We start from the raw sequence: 17,019 nt of genomic DNA on the forward strand, positions 1-17,019 counted from the left end.
CTCCCACTTCATAAGGGCCCTCCCAAGCCCGGGGAAGCAGCCACGGGGAGCTCCCTACCAGGGCTGGGGCCTGGACAGAAGGGGTGTGCCTGGCCTTTCAACGGATCAAGTCCCTCTGTTTCTGCTCACTTCAGAACCTGCCATGCCCCAGCTGAGGACGGGTACAAGGGACACTGCGGAGTGCATGGCAGTGGGGACAGGAGAGTAATGGCTACTGTGGGCTCCAGTCGGACTCCAGCTGGACCTTGGGCTGAATCTTATTTTCTTGGCTTCCTCTCTGGCCTGTGACAAGTTTCTTTACTTCCCAGTGCCTCAGTGACTTCATCTGTAAAATGGGGTGATTAATGCACCTAATTTATTTGGGTTGTTTGATGTAGGCAATCCTGCCAAGCAGGAGTCCCTCGGTCAGGTTCCCCTGCATGGTTTTCACCTGAGTGTACATAGTAACATCAGACCTCCAAGGGTGTGTTTAAGGTGACATGGCGGGGGGGAGATGGAGGAGAAGCATGAGTCCCTCTAAGCACACAACTGCTCAGAACACTGGTTCAGCTACCTGGCAAACAGCAAGTCTCCAAAAAGGACCCAGGGAACAGGACCAGTGAGTCAGCCCAGGAAGTAAGAAGGCAGAGCTGGCTCAGGGACAGCGGTAGGGCGGGGCTCTGCCCCAGAGGTCACCAGGGTTGGCCGCAGACAGAGGCCCAGTCACCTTGGAGAGGTGGTCACACACGGACACACGGGGGAGTCCCTGACGCCTACCCCAGGAGCCTGGCATGGAGAGGGAAGAGGAGCTGCGGGTCATTTCAAACACCCCAGCAGCTGCTCAAACACACAAGCAAACCTCTTCTTCTTCTTTTTTTTAGTTTTATTTGTTTATTTGAGAAAGATAGTGTGTGGGGGGGAGGGAAGAGGGAGGAAGAGAAGACAACCTAACCTCTTCTAACCAGGTCCCAGCTAGCTCAAGTGCTCAGCTAACTAGAACTTTGGCTTATCTTTGAGGACAAAGAAGCAAACGATGACAAGACTCAGCAATGCAATGGATTCTTACTTTCTTTAACCCAAGCAGGGAAAGCTGTGGGGCCAAGGGGCTCAGGCTCTGAGTTAGAAGAACCCTAAGGGTCTGCAGAAGCCCAATTCCAAAAAAGGAGTCATCCGGGCCCTACTTGCCCTGCTAACCAAAGTGGGGAAGCAGAAAGGCATTTTAGGAAATTTTCAAGGACACTAAAAACAGTTTTCAGTGTCTAATTCTCTGAGAACACCCTTGACCTGAAGCAAGCGGGGAGGACTGTGTTTGGGGTGGGTCTGTGTTTTATCTACGATCATATCCCTGCTACTTAAGGATTCTGATCCAGGCAGGTGCACCACAAATATTGGCAGAACAAAGAAGAAAGGAACGTCAGGGGCTCTACCACGCTCAACGATTCTGGAGCCTGCAACACAAACCGAAACGCACTGACCAGGTGACAGAGGACGAGGACTGCTGGAGAAGCAAACGGACTCATCATCTTACACCTCAGACCCAGGCTGAGAACGAAGTCAGGTGCCCACGGAGCACAACCCAAGTCACATTCTTCACCTGTCCTCTTCCTGCCTCGATCTTTCAGCTGCCTCCAAATTCCAGAAGAAAAGAGGGACAGATTTACTGACCCCTGAAAACCCGGACAGTGACTGGTGGGGCTGCAGGTGTTCTCCAGGTGCTGCCCTACCTGCCAGGTGAGGCTCATCCAAAGGTGTGTCAATATGAGGGCCAGATTAAATTTCTCCTAAGGTCCTGCCAGCTCAAACATTCATGGAGGCGTGTTTCCTCCCAACTGGAGCATTTCCTGGAGCCCGGCTCTGTGCTCTAGATGAACACAGAAGGAGACAGATGTGTGGGTGCCCTGTGGTCCCTGCCCCCTCAAAGGTTACAGTTCGGAGGAGTGCCGCAGGTAACACTCAAGAATGCTCCCATGGGCCCCAGTCACAGCTACTCTGTGCTCCGCGTGACAAAGGTCCATGGCAACGCACGGGCTAAGCACAGAGGGGGTGGAATGAACAAGAAAGGCTTTGCAGAAGGGCCAGGGGCCCAGGACAGGGTGGAATTTGGAGTCAATGTGGGGTGGAGAGGTAACAGAAGTAAGCAGGAGAAGGCAAGGGGTGGGAGCGGCGAGCCGCCTGGCTCACGGGACAGTGAGATGCTGAGCAGTGGCTGTCGAATGTTCATGGTCCCCAGCACTAAGCCCAGGCCAGCGCAGGTACTCTACACCTCCCAGGTGGATGAATCGGGAGCCCTGGCAGACCCGGGGAGAGGTTGAGGGAGGCTGTCCTTCCGGTTCAAGGTAAGGGTTCTAGACAGAAAAACCCTCCTCCAGAGTGCAGGCACCCTGAGGGTAGAAATGGTTCGGCTCAGCTTGTCAGCCCCGGGCACCCAGTCACGGGAGTATCTATCCAGGGAGTAACTGAGTGTGAAAAAAATGAGCAGGTGTGATTTTTAAAAGGTGCTCAGCTGGAATCCGAGGTGTGGGTCAGTCCGAGCATCAGCTGTTGCCCGGAGACATGAATGAGCGGGCAGAGAGCAGGGCCAGAAGATCAGCGAAGGTAGAGGGGTCAGAGGCCAGGCAGGTGATGCCTTAGCTGCTGGGGTGGGGGTGGGGCATCGTGTGCCATACGGCAGCAACTGCTGAGCGGGGCTCACACAGCTGAGTGTCAAGAAGCCACGGGGGTATGGGGGCGCCTGGGTGGCTCAGTTGGTTAAACGACTGCCTTCGGCTCGGGTCATGATCCTGGAGTCCCGGGATCGAGTCCCGCATCGGGCTCCCTGCTCAGCGGGAAGCCTGCTTCTCCCTCTGCTTGTGCTCTCTCTCTCTGACAAATAAGTAAATAAAATCTTTAAAAAAAAAAAAAAAAAAAAAAAAAGAAGCCACGGGGGTATGGACAGGGTACTGACCGTCCCGGTTCGCTGGGACCGAGGGCTTTCCCATGGTGTGGGACTTTCAGTGCCGAAACCTGGAAAGTTCTGGCAACCCAGAATGAGTGGGTTACCTGAGGCACAGGTCTGCCCTCACCAGCATCCCAGAGGGAACAAGACTGCTGGTGGTGCAGGAATCTCATTTCGTGGAACACAGAAACTGAGGCTGAAAGGCGAGTGACCTGCAGAAGGAAGGTCCCACAGTGGGTAAGCAGCATGGCCAGCTAGAACATTCCGGCCTCCACCTCCCTTGCTTTCCCTGCACACTGGGAAGATGTGACACACACAAGTGCTGTCTGCTGAGCCCAGCTGTGAGCTGCGCCAACTTCCTCTGAGTCAATGGACACTGGGAGGGGAGCACCGGAGCCCCCGTCCCCAAGGGGGGTCCCAGGGAAATGCGCCCATCTGGCCCTCTGCTCTTCTGAGATTCTGGCCCGGGACGAGCGGGCGGCCACCACCTGGGATCCTGGGGGGATGGGGATGCTGTTTTTGCTCTGCTTGCCTCCTCATGACATCCCCATTAGCGCCACCCCTTGGGAAGGCCAGGATCCCCAAAGACCTTTGTGAAAGGCAGACGCATCATGCAGCCACACCCCCTGCAATCCCTGGGCTTGGAAGGGTCTTGGCAGCTCTGGGCAGCTAGTGAGAGAACAGGCCAGGGGACAGGGGAAGTGGAAGGGGCAGGAGGAGGGGAGGACGGAAGAGGGGATTTGGGGGGATAATTTAAAGTAGGAGCTTCCTAGAGCAGTCTTGCTCAGTGACTGGCCTTCATCAGCATCCCCTTAGGTGGCTGGTTAAGACCCAGACTGCTGGGCCCACCCCCAGTTTCTTTTTTTTTTTTTTTTTTATAAATTTATTTATTTATTTGAGAGAGCGAGAGTGAGAGAGAGAGAGAGTACATGAGAGGGGGGAGGGTCAGAGGGAGAAGCAGGCTCCCCGCTGAGCAGGGAGCCCGATGCGGGACTCAATCCTGGGACTCCAGGACCATGACCTGAGCCGAAGGCAGTCGCCTAACCAACTGAGCCACCCAGGCACCCCCACCCCCAGTTTCTGATTCGGCAGGTCTGGGCTGGGCTGAGAATGTCCACTAACAAGTTCTCAGGCGAGGCTGATGTTGCCGGTCTTGGCACCCCATCTTGAGAACCGCTGGCCTGGAGCATGGGGTTACGGCGGGGGGGGGGGGGAGTATGGGGCAAAAGCACGTGGGCACCGGTGGGTCACTGGGGGCTGGGAAGACCCACGGAAGTAAAGATGGAAGATGCTGGAGGCCCTGGTCCTCACCCTTCAGAGAGGGTCAGAATCACGAGGCGGCAGAGGGGACTTGTTTAAAATGCAGATCTGTGGGCCCATCCCCAGATGTTTTTGACTGTCCAGGTCTGCTGGACCGGGAACTTAAAGACCACAATAAGCTCCGAGTGATTCTGACGCAGGCAGTCCAGGGGCCACGAGGAGAAGCACAGCTGCCTCAAAGCACCACGGTGCAAATACACAGTCTGCAGCCTTCGCGAGCTGTGATGGGCCACAGAAACATCTGCAGGCTCCTGCCCTGACTCAGGACCAGCTGCGCCACCCACTACGGTAGCCACTAGCCGCAGGGAGCCTTTTACAATGAAATAAAATGTGAAATTCAGTTCTGTTGTCATACTAGCTACAATCCAGTGACTTCCATATGGGACAGGCGAGATCTAGAATGTTGCCATCTTTGCAAAGTTTGTCAGACAGCTCTGGCCTGGAAAGATCACATTATGTCTGCCTCTGTTTCCCTTTCTCTATAAAGGGCCTTCCTCCCCCGTCTTTCCCAGGGTGCAAGAGAAAGAAAAGACTCCACCAAGAGTGACATTCCTAGCCCACACTTAGAGAGGGAACCACGGGCGGAGCATCCCAGCAGACATGGATGCTGCCCCTGCACCTGCTGGTGGGAGGAGGCAGTCCAGGTTGGCAGGGGCAGCATCCATGTCTGCCCCAGAACCCAAGACGATGGTTCTTCTTCCTCCTGTTTGGCCGCCGGCACTAAATTCCCTAGGCAATGAGGAGTCCTTAGTAGTTAGCTTAGTAATCACAAATATGCTATGGAAAACAAACTCATAAAAGCCCAAGCAATTCCCCTTCGAAGAAAGCGACACCAAACAAAACCAACCACGCACAAAAAGGTATGGTCAACGCATCACAATGGCAGAGGTATTAACAACAGACTGGACTGAATCACAGAGAAAAGGTAACTGAATTTATTCCTTCCCTAGACCTTCCCAGCACACGTGTGAGGTGGTCATGCTTTCCAGGAAAAAATCAAAAGAACGCTAGAGATAAAGCCCCGGGGACAGGGGATCTCCGCCTGTGGTTCCAGGACCCGCAGCGTGGGGACAGGGATGGACAGTCCGTGAGGAATGCAGGGTCCTGCGGTTACTGCATCCAGTCCCTACATTAGGCCAATGCGTAGACATATGGGAGCATGGCGGGTTACTGGGGACTGGGGTGGGGAGTGGGGAACTATTACTTAGTGGGGACAGTCATAGTTCGGGATGATGAAAAAGTGCTGGAGACGGATGGTGGTGATGGTTGCATACATTGTCGATATATATTTAATGCCACTGAACTGCACACCTAAAAATGGTTAAAATGGTCAGTTCTGTGTTATGTAGGTTTTACTGCAAAAAAAAAAAAGAAAAAAAAAGTGCAGGGTCTGAACTCCACCCTGGACCCACTGAGGCAATCTTGGAGGGGAGCCTCATAATCTGCATTTGAGTCCACTGAACCTGGGACTCAGCTCTTTGCTGGGGATGCCTTATGCAGGGGAGGGCTACAAGCAGAACCTTCCCCTCCTCATTAGTCAGGCCCCTTGGCTTCCCACCCCAAGCGAGCCTTCAAAGTCCTACAGGATCTAAAGTGCTAGAAACCCCTCCCCACTGCCCACAGCTGTCCTCTGTACTGTGGTCACGGTGAGAGATGCCAGGAAGCACCACAGAATACGTCTGCCGCATGCACAACAATCGGGCCAACAACAAAAAGGATCCTGGTAGGCGAGGAGGGCGGAAGAGCTGGGCTGTGGGTGGGGGGTAGGCTGGAAGAGCAGACCCCAGCAGCGGGCTTGGTAGCAAGTCTAAATCTGGATGAACCACAGGCCAAGAGTGTGGTCCCCTTCTGTCTGCTCAGCGCTGCCCAGTGCCCGACTCCTCCAAGGCGCTCAGGGAAGAAGGAACAGTGGCTGAGTGAAAGGCCCAGGCATGCTGGTGGCAGTGTGGGGAGTGAGGTGGGGGGATCTGAGCAAAGACAGAGCCTTCCTCTGGTTGCTTTCTCATCCCTGGACAATCTTGAGATGGCACAAGACGGACAAGCATATGCCTCTCTTTCTAATAGATTCGGAGAATGTGTGTGCACAGGCAGGGGGTGGGAGGGGGGCTTGTGCTAGAAAAGGAAAAAGCGAGAGTTACTTAGGCTGTCCATATATCTAACCCATTGTCCACTTCGGGACGCCTGTGGGAAGGGAAAGGATGCTGCTAAGGATTATGTCAGGATGCAGGGGGTAATCCAGAGTACCGCAGCCTCCGAATTTTCTTACTCTAAAATTAACCCAATCCCAGAAAGGCAAGGGGCAAAGAGGTTCTCGAAATAAGGTCCATGGAACCCTTGCATCAAACTCACCCAGGGTGATCAATACAAATACAGATTCCCAGGCCCCTCCCCGGACCTACAAGCAGAACAGGGGTGGAGCCCGAGGATCCGGATACTGGCACGCACCCCGGACCACTGTGATCCCCAGTGTGAAACCCCCTTTAACGAGTCAGGAGGAATTAGGGAAGGGGGTCAAGAGGGAAATCCCCAGCTTTGCCAAGATACCTGAGTTTCCACATCTGGCCCTGGAAACCCCATGACAGCTTGGAGGATGGGCCCTTTCCTTGCTCTGGGCCTGCGTCCTCACTGTGTGGCGAGAGCAAACTGACTCCATCCCTGTTGAGGGTTTCCTGTCAGGACTCTGCCTGGGTTGGACCTCCTGTCAGGGGCCGCCTGGCTTCTTTGGATTCTGGCTGGGGCAGAGGGGTGGGGTAGTCTCCTGGAGCCAACTGAGCAGCTCTGGGCCCCAGGGGCCCTCACTCCCAGCTGCCTCGGGCTGATTGGAAACCAGCATGTCAAAGATGCCAGGGAGAGAGTCCCAGGATGCCCAGCGTCGCAGTCTCCGCCCGGTGCCCCGGTGGCCCTCAGAGAATCGTCAGCTGATGAAGGAGACCAGAGGGAGAAGCAATGGTCCTGGGGCAGACCGCATGGCATCCTGGAACAGCCACTGACTACCATCTCTGTAACTGCTTCATGCCTCAACCGTGTCACCTTTAAGGGGAGGATGCCAGCTGCCTTACAGGGGTGGGAGACGACCAGCAGGAATGCAGGTAACAAAGCGCCCGGCTCCGGGGGCGGCCCTCGATCAACGCTTCTTCCTCACGAAAAGGCCCCAACAGAAATACACCTTCTTCCCTGCCTGGGTACACAGGACTTCAAAGTTAGCCGTGCACTGGTGAGGCAGAGCCGAGCGGGTACGGGAAGGAGGCAGACAGGAACCCGCAGCTGCTGTTTTTATGTCTCTCCGGGCCCCCGGGGAGAGCTTTCTGAAGCTTCTGTACAATTAAAAGGTGCTGAACACACTCCATGCCTGTGATAAAGTTACAGCCCCAACTAGCTGGGAGCCGGCGCCAGCGTCCAGATCCAGGCAGCAACAAAAGAGGAGGCTGTCGGCACTTGCAGGTCGTCTACCAGGTGGTGGGCGTTCCCAACGCCCCCCCACAAGCGGTCCCCAAAGCCCGGCACACAGAAGGAGGGTGCCCGTGGAGGGGCGCCCCCCCGAAACCACCAGCTCCCCTTGGCCATAGTCCCGGGGCTTGGCGGCACCCAGCTCGGGGCAGGACTCGCCCACGTGTCTGTCATACCTTTCTGGCTGGTCATTTCTTCCAAATTCGGGGCTGCGCCAGCACCTCTTGGACTAACGCCACTCATCAGGGGCTCTGAGGAATCGCCACAACCCGTGTCTTCCAGCTGGCTTCTCTTGAAGGCGTCCCAACAGCAGACCAGAGAAAGCGCGAAGTCCCCACCTTCACGGTGGCTGCCCCAGGGGGCACAGAAGGGGTGGTCCTTTTGAATGGGAGTCATTCGTGCCTCTCCCCCTCCTGGACAGGTGCTCCTCCGACACGCTCAACGTGAAATGCATTTGCAGAGAGTAAATTCGTAAAAAAATAACAACACACACAGGCACGCACAGGCACACACACACGCACACACCTTGTAAACATGGCTTGCCACCCTCTCTGGAGTGTTTATAGCCCTTAGTGACTCACGGCAAACACGGCATCCCCGCTGTGGCCGGCTTTAATGATATGTCGGCTGTGCTTATCTGCTGGGGCTAAAACCCGTGTCAACACCAATGTACCTGGTTTTCCCCTTTTGTCAACTGGCCGTGGTATGGGGGAGAGGGGGCTAGGTCCTGGCTCGTGTTTGCTGTTTTCCTTGAACCATGCACTCAAGTGACTCTTTAAATGATTAAAATGGAAGTAAACTCTTCCTTCAGGATGGCTGGAGGGTCCTAGCCAATCCTCCAGTTAACCCAATGGGAATATTACAAAGGACGCAAGGCATGCATAATGCCTACTATGGAAATTTCCTGATTACTCAGAAGGCCAGATAAGCAGCCACCAGTCCTTCAGAATCAGCCAATCTCGTCAAACCCCAAGAGCTCAAACGTCAAAAAAAATTTTTTTAAATTTTACACACACACATACACAATCAATTTCTTTGGACTCTGGAGAAATGGGAATCCTCCTCCCTCTTATGGCACTGGGAGCATTGGGCTCCATGAGTATGAAGGATGCTAACCACACAGATTCCTGTCCAAGAACTCTGCAGTGGGTAATATGATCCCATTTTATAGATGGGTAAACTGAGGACTGGGACGTTAAATAACTTGCGTGGGGACACACAGCTCGTAGGCAGAAGAGCTGGTGGATCAAAGCTGGGTGTGTTTGATTCCAAGGCTGGTGCCCTGTACTCTGTGGCGGAAGGAAAATTCAACCCCTCTCACTGAGCAGTCACACAGGGTGAGGTGCTGGGCCACAGGAGAGCTCCCAGGGGAAACCGATCGGAATTGTTTTCGAGAGCGGTGACTTCCACTCCTGGCTGGCCAGGACGGCCAAGCCCCACCTGTCTCTGTCCCACTTCAGGTGGCCAGGACGCCCACACGAAACCCTGGTGTTCCTAGTGGCTGGCTTTCTAAGAGTGTTCCCAGTTCCAACGGGGAGATTTAATCTCACTCTCAACCCCGCAGAAACCCTTTCCAGAAGGGGATAACTCGAGGCCAACCTATTGCTGAAACTGCTAAAGACAGAGATAAGCAAATGCTTGAGTTGCTTAAAACAAGGAATGTCAAGGAGAGGACAACCCCCGCCCCCTCTTTTTACAAAGATAAAAATGTAAAGAGAAAACGGACCTGAAACATAATGTGGGTCTACGTTTTAGAGATTGATACAAGGTCTTTCCACAGAGCTGTGAGGTCTACAATCTGGGACCCCACAGTCAAGTCGTGGCTGTGATACGCCCCGGCTGTGTGATCTCGGGCAAGTTACTAAACTTTCCTAAGCACCCGTTTCCTTACCTGTGCAGGGGACTGGCAATGGCTCCTCCCCCCGGGATCACTGGAGGACTGATTAAGACAAAGCATCCCACCTGGTTCCCACCACGCCTGGCCCCTGGGAGGGTACAGTACAGCACTGGGAACCAGTACACAGATCCACAAGGGCCTGGTGCCCTGGGCCAGGGGGCTTTGTGTGAGGAGGAGGGGCTCGAGGAGATAAGAACGCCTATGACTAAGAAAAAAGGTAGAGGCCGAAAGAAGCTCCAATAGGTCCTGTGACTTTATAACCTGAGGTTAGGAGAAAAGCTTAAGGAGGCATGGCATCTGAACTGGGCCCACAAACCTGGGTAGGCTTCGGATGGGGCCGGAGATAGTGCCCAGACTCCAAAGACACGAACGGACCAACAACTTTTAAAAACAATAACTTGGTGGCTTTAGCTGATCAGCAACACCCTCTTGTCTTAGGAACTCAGCACCTGTGCAGCTCACTGCGTTCTCTCCGGCCCAGCTACCCCAAGACTGACCAGCACCCGCTCCCATCACGCTAACCCCTCACCTGGCTTTACTTTTCTGCGGAGCACTTGCCATCTCCTGACACATCCTGTGTGTACTTGCTGGCTGGAAATCTCCTCCCACAGATAAGAAGCTCCATGGAAACAGGGGCTGCAGCTGTCCCCTTTGCCACTCTAGATCCCTGGCAGCTACCACGGTGCCTGGCAGGAGTAGTGGCTCAAGAAATGGGACCGAATGAATGGACAACCAAAGAAGGACTCGTTCACGTGTCCCCCCTAAGAAGCCTCAGGGAGCACCTGCTTCACTCTGGGGGAGGTTCTGGATGACCTCCCCTCAGATGGAGTTAATTCCTGTGACGAGCCAATAGGGAAACTGAGTTACCGAGTATCGCAAGGTCACACAGATTTGAGGCAGAACCAGGGGCAGACTAAGCACGTGTCTAATTTCTGCATCTCCGGCTCGGGCCCTTAGCCTGTGCACAAAGAATGGTCACCTTCCCTGGAAGGGGCCCCACCCTGGGGGCCACAGTGGTCACCAGCAGAGCCCGTCACCCTGCTGATCTCAGGATACCCTCCATGAGCCACATCGAAGTGTCCAGGCTTCCATCCTGCCAAGCCAGCGTCCCCCCCCCCTTCCCCCTTCCCCACACCTCTGAAAGTGCCAAATTCCCAAACTCGGTCAACCAACAGGGCACTCACTGTTCGGCTCCTTCAACTGAACATCACATTCAGCTGGAGACCGACGTGCTGAGATCCTGGGATGGGTCACCTCACAGCCTGGCTGAAATGTTTATTTCAACAATAATTTCAGCTTGTGGTGCTAAGCCAGAAGAGCTCTCCTTTGCCGCCCAGAGGAAAACGCCTAATAACAGCCAAAGGTTTGAGAATCCATGTCCAAGTCAGGCTCACATCAATGCCCAGCCAAAGTTCTCAGAAACTGCATTTGATCTTTAAGAACCAGAGAGCAGAAGGGGGTGAAGGGTGGGTGGGTAGAGGAGAGAGAACTCAAAACTTTATTGGTTTAGCCGCTGGCTTGATCTTGATTCATGCCAGGGTTGCCAACTGTAAATGAGGAGATTTCCATCGCTCTCTGACCTAAAGGAACACCCCGAGGGCCATCGGAATAACAACCACCCCCAAGACCTTGGAGACAGGCGTTTCTCAGCTACACCATGTCATTAGGATATTGTTATTATGAATACACAAATGGAGTCTATGTAGACACAAAGTAAACAGATCCCTCTCCACCCAACCATCTCCTCCACGTTTATATAATAACAACCCCCCACTAGCACGACAGTCAGCCTGGGATCACTGAAGTACTTTACAGACAAGACAAATCTCATCTTGACACGGTTCAGGAGGGCGGAGATGGAACGGATAGCATCACATCCTAATGGGACACTGAGTCAACGGGGGGCCTGACAGATGCCCCACCAGTGACGCTGATAACTAACTTTTATGAAACATCAACTATGAATGAGGCAAGGTGATCTGCAGACGCTAGCTTTAGAATGATCAAAATATTAGTTGACACCAGTTATTATCAGCACTTTTTGGATGGGTACACTGAGTCTCAAAAAGATTAAGCAACTTGCCCAAGCTCTCCTATTTGCTTGTTCTTTACATCTGTGCTCTGTTTTACACCAAGCTGTCTTGGACTCTAACTGCTCTGTGCAGCTGGGGAGGAAGTGGGATGGTCTCCAGCAGGCCCAGCCCCAGGGCCAAGGGTCCAGGGACTCAAGACTCCTTCCAGGGCTCAGTGTCCCTTTTCCTGGAGACCCAAGACTTCAGTGGCTCCAGGACACCAGCGGCAGCTCATCACAGCTGACTGGTCTGTGGTGCCAGCTCCGGAGGCTACGCCTGTGATCCTCAGGATTCCGTCTCCTTGGGAGACCAATACAGGCAGCCCGGAATTAGGGGACCTTGCTGCTGGCTTTTTCTCATAGGAAAGAAATAATTATTAGGTAAATAAGCCTGGTGTTTCCCAGCTGGTTAAGCCTGCTGTCTGGGAGAAGCATTCCGGTGTCAACCAACAGAAAATATTTGAAATGGTGGGACCTTGGGCAAGTTGCTGAAACTCTGGCATTTTCTGTCCTTATCTTCATGAAGATAACACAGCTTCCCTCCCAGAGTTGTGATAAAATTTTAAGGACATATGCCATGTAAATTACGGGAACACAATAGGTATTCAAGAAATAATGAATAACCATGTTATACTCCCCCCTCCCCCATTTTTCCTGGAAAAAGTATTCCAACTTCCAACTGATGATGACAGACACTTCTTGGAAGCCGTCCATCTTCCGTCTAAATTTCTTCCTACTTTAGAGTCTAGGGGATCCAGGGGGTCCTCTGGGCACCCCCCCAAGACATAACTTGCGGGGGCAGCTGAGACGGAGACCAACCCCAACAGAATGGAATGGGCGCACCCACCCGGAATTTTTTAACGTTAAAACGCGGTCCTCAGCTTGGGGCAGATTAGCCAATGATACACAATCAGACCCTCGCATTGTGTCTCCACCGCCTCGATTTCTTTCTGCTCCTAGCAAATGCGAGCCATCACGTTCCGCTCAAAGGGGCAGCAGTAAAGCAGGGCTCTCCTGGCACTTTAGGGGCTGCCGGGTGGGTTACAGGTGCGGCCGGAGAGGGGCCGCCCCCAACTTCGTGCCGGGCTGGCCCCTTTCCCACGCTTCCCAGGACAGTGGCGGGGTCCGGCCCAGAGCGAGGTCTCCGGGAGCCCCAGGATCTCACAACTCCGGCAGACGTGGCCTTGACCTCCTCCTGCAGCTCGCTCGGGGGGTGGGGGGGGGCCCGGGGCGGCTCAGCCGGAAAGCGGCGAGCGCCAAAACCCCCACCCGCAAGCTGAAGAACTAACTCCGCGTCCCGCGCGACTCCCCCTGCACCCCTCCCCGCGCCGGGGCCGCGGCGCGCGGCGAGAACTTTGCCACCAGCCCTCGGCGATCCCGGCCGGGAGCGCCCCCGCGTGCCCGGCCCCGGCGACTCCCCGGGCCTGCGGCCGCGCCGCCCTCCCCGCCCAGCGCGCACCTACCCGGCTGGCTGCAGTCGCCATCCGCTCGAACGGAGGGCGCCCCGGCGCGGGGCCGATCGGCCGGCCCCCTCGCGTCCGCACCGGGCTCGCAGACTGCGGGCCCCCGGGGGCGCGCCGGCCCGGCCCCCGCCCCGCAGGAAGGCGCCGGCTCGCCGTGCGCCGCGAGCTGGCGGACGCGCTCCCAGGTGCCCGAGTCGGCCGCCCGCATGCCGCGTGCCCGGGGGGCGATGCCGCGGCGGCGCGGGGGGCTCCGACGACGGGCGCCGGGCTCACAGCCTCCGGGGCCGCCGCCGCATCGGGGCGCAGCCGAGCGCCGCCCCCGCCGCCCGCCGGCCGCCCGCGCGCGCCGGACCAGGGCTCTCCGTCCGGCCGCCGCCGGGCCGTCCGCGGCCGCCGCACGCGAGGAATTCGACCGCCGGCCTCTCACGTGGGAACGACTCTCACTCCCGCGGCTCCTCCTCCCGCTCCTTCCGGGCTGGCGAGGGCCGGCCGCTCGCCCCGCCCCGCCTCCGGCCCCGCCCCCAGCCCCGCCTCCGGCCCCTCGGCGGCGCCCGGACTCGCCCCAAGGCCTCGGGGAGCGCTTCGTGGCCCCCTTCCGGGACGCTCGGCGCATCCCCAGCATGGTCTTTTCTGGAGAGACTGCGGGTCAGAAAGATGGCTAGTGGCGCAGGGATCGGAAGGGACAGGCCTGGCACCCAGGTCTTTGAAAGCCCCAAGTGAGTGCATCTGGGGGGACGGCCGCCAGGTACCCCAATTTGCATATGTCTCCACTCTTCTGACACCCTTGTGACAGCGCTGCTGAAGAGCTGAAGTCCCCAAAACTGGCCAGGAGAGGGCAGAAAGAATGGCCCGGGAAAGGGGTGGTAGCCCTGGGACATTTCCTATGCTCCTCTGTACTGTGTGACCAGGCGTTCTTTAAGTATCATACTGAGCACATTCACTGTGCGGGGTGGGGGGTGGGGGCGGTTGGCGAGGGGCGGGGAACCCACATGGTCCCACATCCCTAAGGAGACTGTGATCTGGTGGGGGGCCCTATGTCTGTATCTCACTTTCTTGAGCCTCAGTTTCCCCATCTATAAAATGAGGCATCAGTAATTTCCACCCCTTCTATCATCAGAGATGCTTCTGAATGCCCCTCTGCCACAGCCATGTGTCAGGTGAGGTGATTCCCAGGGAAGGCCAGGACCTGGATCCCGGGAGTGGGTGGGGGGCCAGTTAGTTAGCCAGCCAAGCCCGGTGTGAGGTGGCACCTTGGGTCTGCAAACCCAAACCTGCCCGCTGCAGTGGGTGCTTCCGTGGCTGGCGGTGCTCACCGTAAAATGAATTTGCAGCCCCAAGCCCCCTTTGATCTGGGATTATGATGCTCTTTAGAAGGACTAATTACCTCCCCTCTGCCCCAGGAAGCAGGTCTGGTTTCCCTCCTAAGACACAGGGAGCTGAAGCAACATAGCCAGGTGAGAACTCACACCATCTCAGGGATGTCCCCAGCCTCCCCTTCCAGGCAGCACGCACCCAGGCCTGGCTCTGTAACCCCTGGTTCCCACGGGGCCCAGGCCTGAGCTCTGGGAATGTCTGGGTCACTGGCATACGGCTCTCCACCAAGCTGTGGGAAACAACCGACTTCCCTCCACCTAGCCCCAAGCATCTCAAACTGTTCACAGGTGACTTTCCTATCTGCGGGCGAGGAGCCCTGCCTCTTCGAAAGCACTGGGGTCTGGCCACCATCCATAATGGCCTTGCCAGCTTCCACCCCCCGCATCTTCCTCACCCTCCCAATAATGGGGAAACTGGCCCAGTTGTAGAGGGCCGCAGGGCTGCCCCAGACCCCTTACCCCTGTCTGAAACCCCAACTGCCCAGTGGAAAGCTGACCAGTAACACCAAAGGAAAGCTGACCAGTAACACCAACCAGGGAAGAAAACCACCCACATGGTTAAACACCCACACCATGCTAAGGGGAGGAAGCTGAGCTCACACCAAGTGATAGGAGATGCTGGAAATCCCTCAATTCTTTTGCCTTTTCTGGGATAATAAGTACAAGAGAACAAAAGAAAGATTGCCCTGAGCCAGCCTGGGGGGAGAAGCTGGGAATGCCCTTGCATTCTGGAGACACCCGGTACAGGAGTGTCTGTTCCCGATGTCTTCAGGGACCCAACTGAGGACATAAATGAGTGAGGTGGGCAGTACTGGGCTCACCGTGGGTTTGCTTCTTAAGGGCATTTAGGTTGTGTTCTTTGGCTTAGACACGCTTTGCATAATAAGCAGGTAAGAAGGTGCTTCCACCAAGAAACATGCTCTTTCCCACATTTCTTGAGGTACATGGAGCTCTTAGTCTATCTTCCCACTTTTGATAGAGACATGCAATTGTCTCTGAATTCCATGACAAGAAAACAGCAACACAAGCATGAATATGTAGCACTTGCCTCTTGGATTTGGTGTTAGGGAGACTTCAGGGAGTGGTGAGGACTGTGGCAAATAAGAAGCAGTAGATGGCTGTCATGCAGGAATGTGGCTCTAGTGTTAGCAGAGGGTTTTTGGTTTTTTTTAAGAGCTACTAGGAATATGGATTTTTAGGTGTAATCTAAGTTCAAAATGTTGACAACTCTTTAACACGAAGAAGAAAGGGGAGAGGGCAAAGAAGAGGAAGGAGAAAGAACAATAAACAGGTCTAGAAGTTTCTATCTAGCCCATTGGCCACCAGTGCTCACTTCACTGCTACATCTTATTGGTCCCCCTGCAACCTCTCGGAAGTCTGCGCATGCTCTCTGCTTACATTTCAATAATCCAAGCCATTTCTCAAGCCCGCAGCCCTGGGGGATTTCTGCCACTGTCCTTACTCAGCACAGTTTTGGCCTGGTGGTGTGTGTGCATGCATGTGCATGTATGTGAGTGTGAGTGTGTGTGAGTGTGTGTGTGTGAGAGAGAGAGAGAGAGAGAGTGTGTTCCCCACTCTCAGGACCAGGACTTCAGATGGCAGCTGGACCCACCTTCCATCACTTTCTGGGGGTTCTCAAACTGCCCAGGCCTCCACCAGTCAGTGTTGGCCTCAGTCCCTGCTCCCAGCTCTGCTAGCAGGCAAACCTCTGAGAGCAGCGGCAGCCTGCAGCCTTCCAGAAAAAACCATCCGCCTTGGGTGGGAGGTATTTCTTCCTTGTGGTATGTTTCTCATTACGAGGATACCCTGGACCCAGGAGATATTTCTGCTCAGTTCGGCAACAGGAGATCCCGGAGCCATGACAACCCATTTTCTGCCCTGAGCACTTGGGCAGGCCCTCCAGGAATGATAACTCAGGGTGGTTTGATTGGAGGCTCCAAGACAGGGCCAGCTTCTGAGCGTGCAACCTGGGTAGGAGGGCCCTGCTCTTGGGTTAATGCTCTGCTGTCATCGCCTTGAAATTCTTAATTATTTTTGAAGTAGGAGCTTCACACTTTCATTTTGCATTGGGATCTGCAAATTATGTAGCTGGTTCTCCTCCCAGAAGATCTTCCCAGCCTTTCTGGGGATGCTGGGAATTGATGTTGGAGACAGCTGGGCCTGAGATTTGGCTCATTCTGTCCTTCTCCAGGGTCCGTTGTGTCTGGCCTCTGCAAGGCAGCAGGAAGGGAGGATTTGGGGGGTTGGGCAAGGCAGCAGGTAACTGTCCCCATCCATTCCTCCAGACAACTAATTAAGGAGCAATGGCAGAGTGGGAAATTGGGTAGGGGGATGGCAGTCAGCCAGAGGGTGGGAGGATGCTCTGGTCCTGAGCTCTGAGGCCAGACAGTGTCCCCATGACCCTGAACTCAGGATGCCAACAGGGTATCACCAAGAAAACACAAAGGACGCTGGGGACAAGGATGCTAGGGATCAGTGCAGTTCCCATTCACAGTATCCCTTGGCTTCCAGGGAAACTTCCTTTAGAATCCTGG

The 17,019-nt window shown here is 55.2% G+C and overlaps 1 protein-coding gene across 4 annotated transcripts in view; it reads right to left on the reverse strand.

Moving 5' to 3' along the window:
* The window catches only part of KAZN (kazrin, periplakin interacting protein), a 1,038,326-nt gene that overhangs the window by 137,662 nt on the left and 883,645 nt on the right, over window positions 1-17,019 (reverse strand). The window contains exon 1 of one of the 4 annotated variants that reach the window (XM_078073776.1): window positions 13,113-13,521. The exons of the other annotated variants lie outside the window; for them this stretch is intronic. Coding sequence (XP_077929902.1) covers window positions 13,113-13,320 — 208 coding nt within the window. The 5' untranslated portion in view covers window positions 13,321-13,521. Of the gene's footprint in view, window positions 1-13,112; window positions 13,522-17,019 lie in introns of those variants that run through there. 4 annotated transcript variants of the gene reach the window in all.

This window comes from Halichoerus grypus, chromosome 5 (assembly GCF_964656455.1).
Source record: "Halichoerus grypus chromosome 5, mHalGry1.hap1.1, whole genome shotgun sequence".
NCBI classification, from domain to species: Eukaryota; Metazoa; Chordata; class Mammalia; order Carnivora; family Phocidae; genus Halichoerus; species Halichoerus grypus.